At 55.2% G+C, this 8,280-nt stretch overlaps 1 protein-coding gene across 1 annotated transcript; it reads right to left on the bottom strand.

Moving 5' to 3' along the window:
* Nucleotides 1–5,206: 5,206 nt before the first annotated feature.
* Nucleotides 5,207–6,808, bottom strand: KCNA6 (potassium voltage-gated channel subfamily A member 6). Its single transcript, XM_040979003.1, has one exon. The coding sequence runs from the start codon at nucleotides 6,806–6,808 to the stop codon at nucleotides 5,207–5,209; it is 1,602 nt and encodes a 533-aa protein (XP_040834937.1).
* Nucleotides 6,809–8,280: the final 1,472 nt, after the last annotated feature.

Below are 8,280 nucleotides of genomic sequence, written 5' to 3'. Positions count from 1 at the left end.
AGCCCCTCAGGCAAAGGGACTTGGAAAACATAACAGCTTCCAACCCCGCAGGGACAACAAGGGCAGATGGGGAAAGCAGCTCAGTGGGCAACCCAGCAACAGGAGAACATGAGCCCATCTGTTCTGATTCCCAGGAGCCTGCGTCAGGGAGGATCCAGTCTCTGCCCCGCCTCCAAGCTCCAGACCTGATTCTGCCACAAGGTATCTGTGCATACAGAAGCAGCCAGAAACGGGAAAAGCCTCCCAGTGTCCTCTCTTCCTCCAAGTGACCATGCCTTGCTGGAACTGAATCACACTCCCCTGTCCATGGTGGTAACTCATGGTCAAATCCAATCAGCAAGGACAGCCATGCCAACCAGGCTGCCCTAGGAGGATGGTGTTCCTGGAGAGTTGTCTCGATGTTTGGGTCAAGATCTGATAGGATAGAAATATGGCTACATGCACGGGATCCTGAAGGTCAGGCAGGAAGATGGAACCTGAAGGAAAGTCCCAAAGAGAGAGGAGGGGGAACCCTTTGCACTAGGCAAGTGACAGCACAGACCCATGATGCTGAGAAAAGCAAGAGAGATCAAAGCTGTTATCTCCCCTTCCTTTTGTTCATCCAAAGCACCAAGACTGATGGGCCCGCCCATCATGGTCACCAGGCTGTTAGGAGTTAAAGACTCATGAGAGGAGAATGGGAGTGCAGCAGAGAAAAACCAAACCTGTGCTCTTAGGCCATTTCCAAAGGAATTAACAGGTATAGAAATCAGATGGAGTGCTGGTTCGTCTGGGTACAGGAGGAAGAGTGAGGGTTGCTTCCCCCTCCCCCAGCCAATTGTTAAGCTCCTTGGCAAGCAATCTCACACTGCCCTGGCCCTCTATGATAAATAACATCCACCAAACATCCCCTTGTTCCATCCATAGAAACTGTGCTCTGCAGTTCACACCCCCCCAACCCCGCAAAGAAAAAGAGCTGACCAGCATTAGAGCAAAAGAAATAAGAATCCCATTATTTGCACACTCATATGAAGTAAACACACACACAAATACACGCAGCAGTTCTAGGAATTGCACGTGAACTGCAAAAAAACTCTCAAGGGTCCCCCAGGTGACCCGATTCCACACACATCCAGGCCAGTCTAGCCTCAGCCATCCCACCGCATGATATACAAAACCAAACCGCCTCCCAGCACAGATGGGCAGCTCCTGGGTTATTAGTGGACTTGTGTGTCTTTATTTTTCACAACTCAGTGAGTTTTTAGGTTGTTGTGAGGAACTGTGGCAACTGTCAGCATGATTTGGCGTCAGAATGTTCCCATGATCCCCAGAAGCTCTCTCTGGGACCAGCAACACAGCACAGCCTCCAGCCCCTTGGGCCAAGCCTATGCTCTGGCCCAGGCCAGCCGTGCTCTGCACTATGTGACCTCCAGCAAGGAGACTCCATGCCCAGGACCTAGGATGGACCTCAGTTTACATCACCACGAGCCACACCCCCCGGCACCTGCACCTAAGGTGCTGGAAACTACATCATGTCCTTGTGTTTCACCTTCATGCACCAGAGAGCCAGCTGGACACTGAAGAAGTCTTTGAGTGAATTAAGGGCAGTCCAAGGTTACAGCTTCCTCTAGGCTCACCTCAATTCTGTGCCTTCCTCTAAGGCCTCTCCTATTTTATTAGTTCCACTGTTCCTTTATGGCTCGCCATTTTGCAAGCTTCTTAAAAGGTGGATACATTTCAAAGCTGGACAGCACAGAATTCATCTCCAACTTACAGATACATATTCTCTCTCTCTCTCTCTCCTTCCTTCCCACCTCTTTTATCCTTGTTCATAAACCTTTTCTCTTCAAACTCATCTTGCAGTTGGTTGGCATGGTAGGAAGGGATGGGCTCCTGAGATGCCAGGGGAAGGTGGGTGCACCCCCTGAACACACACCCTCACACCCTGGACCCCAGGAGACCTACAGTGCAGAGTACAAAGTCCACACAAAATACAGGAGGGTTCCCAGTCACCAACAAGCTGGAGACAGGGGAAGACACACACACACACACACACACACACACACACACACACACACACAAGGAAGTTAAGGTTCACACAGCAGGTGGGGAGAGCCAACAGGAAGGGAATCAGAGGAAGAAAGAATAGTAGAAAATGTGAGACTAAAAAAGGAGGACAGCAGGCAACTCAGGGGAAATGACGTGATGGTTAAAGGGTGCAGCAGTAAGAGAACAGACTCAGAGGACTGGGAGAGTAAGTTAAGGAATCCAAGACTGAAGCAGTGCTCTCAGCCTCTTTTCCACCCCCACCCAGCCCTAGTTCTGCCTGAGCTGAGCCAGGAAGGGAATTCCGTTCAGCAGAGCCTACCTCAGCTGCAGAGCTGGCCAGCTGGCCCTCGGCAGTGCCCAGGGACACACAGGCGGCAGGAGTATCCCTGGTTGCATGCTTGGGTGGGCTGTTCCAGGCAGTCCCTGAGGAGCAACCTCCTACCATCAGCTGGAGTCAGGTGTAAGGAAGGTGTGGACCCCACCTTTCCTGGCAGCTGGGAGCCGCCACGCCGGCTGTCACAGCAGCTCAGAGCACGTAAGATCCCCAAAATGCAGCTCGGAGTCAGAAAGGCCTCATCCGCCAGAGCATCCTTCACAGAAACCAAGTCATGTCACAGCCTCTTCGTTCTTCTCCAGCATCTCGGCAAGGACCACAGTGGAGATTGCACTTGCGAGCCAGGCTGTGCCCTGGGAGCAGTAAGAGGTGTTCTCCCTGCCTCTGGAGGAGCTGGGAAGAGCCTTCTGGTGCAGAGCCCAGCCCGCCACAGGGGAACACCGTGCTCTCCGAGGGCTCCCATTCTGACAATTGATCATGGCATCAACGTTGGTTTAACGGTGGGTCGCTTAGTATTCAATTTATAAAGAGTCCAAGGGAAGTCATGGCAGCTTCAATAGCCAGGTATGGAAACCAGAAAGAAAAGTCCAGAGAAGGAAAGTGTCCCATCCCTATCCTGTCAAAACCAGCTCTGAAGCCAATATGCGAGAGGTGCTCCCATTTGAGAAGCTAGGAATCTGTGCCCTGTTCTCCCTCAGTGCCCAAAGCCGGAATAAACTGGGCTGCAAGGTTGCTATGGCAACCAGAATCCCTGGAGATTCCAGCTCGCCACAAACCTTTTTAGGTTCAGGCCTGTTCTGACTTGCAAAAGCAAGGCTCTCTTAAGGATGATTACATGCCCACAGACACAAGCAGGTGCATCCATCCCAACATGACCCTCAGCTGGGAGCATCCCTCTGCATGGACCTTTTTAAGGCATTCCCCATCCAGCCTGGAGCAGGTGCAGAGGGTGTGGGAAGCAGCTCTCCTGTGCTCTGTCTACTACTGTGGTTCAAGTCTGCAGAAGACATGTTCCCAGGCAGGGTGTGCTCTAGTCAGCCAGGGAGGGACCTAATGAACAACTCCAAAGAGAGTCCTTCCTTCCAAAGGGTAAGAAAAAAGGTTGCAGATAAAACGCCACAGATGAACGGACTTAAGGAATGAATGGCTCACAATAGCTTATTATTGGGCTTTGGATCCAAGCAAGGAAGTCTTGAAGAAGGCAGCTAGATAAACAAAAAATCAAACTCACATGTCTGCCTAGCATTGCTCCTAACCTCCCAGATGAGCTCGTTGACATTCTCCCAGGAGGCCTGAGGTGGTGATGGAGTAAGATGTTCTATACTCCCATTTCATACGTATAGACATGGGCGCACCAAGTCACCCTGAAAAATATAGGCATCATGCAGGCTTAAACCTGGCACACACAACAGCCACAGTGTCTTTACAACACCCTCTTCTCCTGCAAGGCTGTCCCTTCTAAGTTGCTTCTCGAGAAAAATATTTTTTAAAACACCCTGATCCTAGAGTCTGCAAGCATGGAAATCAAATTTAAAATGTGCTAACAGTCATTTTGTTCTCAGAACTGCACCAGGGAAAATTCAGAAAAGTCCATCATAGTTTATCAAAGTTATGAGGTGGGACAAGGCAGGTGCAATGGATGGCAGTTGTTTCACCACAGAAGATGGCTTGGCCCAAGTGGGAACCCCACCCTGATTCCTATCAGCTAGAGGAGGCTGGCTGCAGCTCCAAGGGCTGAGGTGGCACATGGTGGCTGGACTCAGCACAAAAACAACAAAAGGTCTCTGATCCATGAGGTTGTCCACAAAAGAACAATGATGGCTTCTCATCTAAACCACATCCTTCAGAGCCCATACAAAAGGAAGAAACCCCCGCTGGCACCCAAGGTTTGCCTTCACCTGTCTATAGGATGAAGCTGGACTTGGTCTGGAAAAGCAGCAGCTGAAGCCCAGAGAGAAACCAAGAGAGAGGGAAGAGTTTATGAAACACAAGGGAGAAAGGGCTGCTGTCTGCAATGAGATGCTGCACTACTACAGCGGCACTCGGTCGTAGAACTGTGGTCCAGCCAGATGCCTGACTATCCTTGCCATTTCTCCTGCCAACGTGCTGCCCCTTTTACCAATTTCTCCATCCAGGAAGGCACTTGCACAAAAACAGAACAAAACAAGAGTTTGTGGCTCCAAGAACCTTCCTTCCTGCAAACTAGACAGAGTTGGGGATCAGAGCCGGACACACCTGGAAGGACCCACGACCCCCTGTGGCCCAGGACTAAGCCTTGCAACCTCCACATGGCCATGGGTCATTGTATGTTTCTCTAATTCCAACAAAAGATGAGAAAGGAAATTGAGGCTGTGCAATTGGAAACTCCAGCGAGGATCTTCTGCAGGATGCCCAGATGTGATGGGCACAGGTCTGAAAAAAGCAAGCTGAGCACCGTGACTGCCATCCAGCTTCAGACAGGTACATGACCCAAAGCAAAGGGGGGTGGAGGGAGGATTTGACCCAAGGATGGCTGGTGTCTGTCCCTTCAGTTGCCCTTCCAAGAGATATTTACAAGTCCCAGATGTGAAAACTCGAAGTCTTGAGGGAAGAAATGGATGTCTCATTCAGGTGATGACAGACACTGGGCATGATTGAGTCGCACCGTTGGAATGTCAGATTATCCCTTAGGATGGATGAACCTTGGATGCTGCAGGGATCAGAGCCCTGGATATCATGGACCAGGTTCCAGGGCAGTGAGAGAAGTCCAGTGGAACTAGGAGAAGGGTTGCCTGGACGAGGAGGAGGAAGCCCCACAGAGATTGCCCAGGCTGGGACACTCCCGTAGGGGCTCCGCCCATCGGGTCAAACCTGAGTAAGCACCCTTTTCTCAGAATAGGCCCGATGTGGAGTGGGAAGGTAGCTAGGCCTGCGCTCCCGGGTGGCTTCCGGGAAGTCAGGTTTGCCAAGTCCATTGTCAGTGGCCTTGAGATCCGGTGCAGGCTGCCCACAGGTGACGTGGGTATACTGGCCTTGCTCTTCGTGGTCTGTCTCGCGATGGTAGAAGTAGTTGAAGTTGGAGACGATGACTGGCACAGGCAGCGCGATGGTGAGGACCCCAGCGATGGCGCACAGTGAGCCCACGATCTTGCCCCCCACGGTCATGGGATACATGTCCCCATAGCCCACCGTGGTCATGGTGACCACCGCCCACCAGAAGGCATCTGGGATGCTGGGGAAAAGCGAGTCGTCGTCATCAGCCTCTGCGAAGTAGACGGCGCTGGAGAAGAGGATGACACCGATGAAGAGGAAGAAGATGAGCAGCCCCAGCTCTCGCATGGAGGCCTGCAGGGTCTTGCCCAGGATCTGCAGCCCCTTGGAGTGACGGGAGAGCTTGAAGATGCGGAAGACGCGCACCAGGCGGATCACCCGGAGGATGGCCAGAGACATGGCCTGCTGCCCGTTCTGCCCACCCCCGCCGCTGGCTGCCTCATGTTGCTGCACCAACTCGGTGCCCAGGGTGATGAAGTAGGGGAAGATGGCCACCAGGTCGATGATATTCATTATGTTTCGGAAGAAGGCAGGTTTGCTGGGGCAGGCAGAGAAGCGCACGAGGAGTTCGAACGTGAACCAGACGATGCACAACGTCTCCACAAGGAAGAAGGGGTCAGTGAAGAAGGAGCCTCCCAGAGCGCTGAGCGAGGCGGAGCCTCCTGTCCCCATTGCCCCAGGGGCGAGGCCCGGGGAGAATGCATAAGACTCTTCTTCATCCTCCTCTTCCTCCTGGCTGCCCCTGGAAATCAGAGAGCCGCCACCCCCACCGCCACTCACAGCCCCACCACCATTGCCTCCTCCGCGACCGTCGGCGCGGAACTGGGGCAGGGTCTCCAGGCAAAAGATGACGATGGAGATGAGGATGACCAGCACCGAGACGATGGCGATGCCTCTGGCTGGGCCAGAGCTCTCTGGGTATTCAAAGAGCAGCCACACCTGGCGCTGGAAGGGCTGAGAGGGCAGCGGCTTCTCGTCCTCGCCTCCCTCAGGCAGGCAGCCCTCGTCCTCCCGGAAAGCGGCCAAAGCCTCATCCCCGAGCTGGTAGAAGCGGATCTCCTCCAAGAAGATGTCCAGCGGCACGTTGACGGGCCTGCGCAGACGGCCCCCGGACTGGTAGTAGTACAGGATGGCGTCGAAGCTGGGCCGGTTACGGTCGAAGAAGTATTCGTTGCGCAAGGGGTCGAAGAAGCGGACGCGGCGGCCGGGGTCTCCAAGCAGCGTGTCCGGAAACAGTGACAAGGTGCGCAGCTGCGTCTCGAAGCGCAGCCCGGAGATGTTGATCACTAGGCGCTCGCTGCTGCAGCAGCCGCCGCCCGCGCCGGCCTCGGAGAAGTCTCCGGCATCCTGTTGCTCCTGCTCTGGTCCCCGGACCTCTCCCGGAGCCGCCAGCGTCAGGGACTTCTCTGACCTCATGTCCCTCTCCGCGGTGCGCTCTCCGCGGCTAGGTCGATACCCAGGACGCAAGCTCCGCAAGCTCCGGAGCGCCGCACCCGTCTCTCCGCTCCCAGCTGCGCCCGATCGTTAGGGGTGGGGCTGGCTGCTGACCTGATGGATAGCTGGCTGGATCCGTTAGCCGCCAAGTCCGGGGGTTCCTGCGAGGCTGGCTCCGAGGAGGTGACCCGGAATCCAGAGGCTCCGGTTCCACGCTGCCAGCTAGCCCGCGCCTCGGTGCGAGAGCCTCGGAAGAATGGCTGGAACAGTCAGCTGGCGCGTGTGAAACTGGCTGCCCGCAAAGACGCGCGTGCCTTCGTCCCGCGCCAAGCGGGCTCCGGGCTCCCGGACGCCTGGGTGCGTCCTCCACGCGAAGTAGCTCTTCGCGGCTCCCGTGGCGCGCTTCTCCGGCAGTTAGGACCTCCTAGCTGCCGCGGACACCGAGACTCCAGATGCGCCTCCCTCCAGCTCGCCAGGGACTCCCGGCCTCCGCCCAGCGTCCGGCGCGGGGCTCGGTCTGGCCAAGGTCGTCGCTGCAGCTGCCACAGCCGCCACCTCCTCCCTAGGAGCCGAGTCGCAGGCCTGGGAGAGGACCCTGGCACCACCTCAGCGGGGCGCGGGAACCTATCTCCCTAAGGCTCAAGCCTTCCCTGCTGCCACTGCAGCTGCAGCGGCTCGGTTCTAGGCTGTGCCCTTCCTTCCCCACACACACACTCTCTCCAAGTGACGTGGCGAGGCCCCGCCTGCTGCTGCCCCCTTCCACCCTTCCCGCATCACACACTCCGCTGGCCTGGGGTGGTGGAGTTGGAGTGGGCTGCCAGCAAGCCAGCGCTCTGGACACGCACACGCCCTCCCCTAGTCAGCAGCCTTTCCCCGGCTCTCCTAGCCCGCCTCTCGCTGTGTCACATTCGCTTCGGTGGCCCTCCAAAAGGAGCGCCTGCACCCTCCTGCCACACCCCCTTCCGCGACTGCAGGCTTCTGGTCTGATTTTGCTTTATGGAGTTGACCTGCGCAGAGTATTTGATCCTTGAGAGAAGACACGCCCGCCTCTACTGCACACAGATCGCGGCGTCTCCACTCATCCAGAAATTTCATGGAAAAAAAAAAAGGAAAAGAAAATGAAACCCTGCTTGGTCCCTCTGCAATGAGAAGGACCCGTTTGCCAGCCGCTGCGATCTCTACTGAAAAATAAATCCAGAAAAGATGATTGAGATGGTCCGGGATCTCCCAATTCAAACTGTTCTTTCAATCCATCTCAAATCCACAGGATGAGGCATGAAGCAGTGACAACAGAGAAAGAGGTGGCAAGTGCATCAGTGTGTTTCCATCAGAAGTTTTCCTGGGAGGGCCCTGGGGGAGGTGAGCAAGGACCCCAGATGAAAAACCTGGCCAGTGAGGACCTCAGAACCCAGGGAAAGCCTCTGAGGGGATGCTTTGTGTCCAAGGTCACCGTG

Source organism: Ochotona curzoniae, unplaced genomic scaffold (assembly GCF_017591425.1).
Source record: "Ochotona curzoniae isolate NIBS_2020 unplaced genomic scaffold, NIBS_Ocur_1.0 contig_2927, whole genome shotgun sequence".
Taxonomy (NCBI): Eukaryota; Metazoa; Chordata; class Mammalia; order Lagomorpha; family Ochotonidae; genus Ochotona; species Ochotona curzoniae.
The sequence above is the reverse complement of the archived record's forward strand: the minus strand, read 5'-3'. Positions and strand labels throughout refer to the sequence as shown.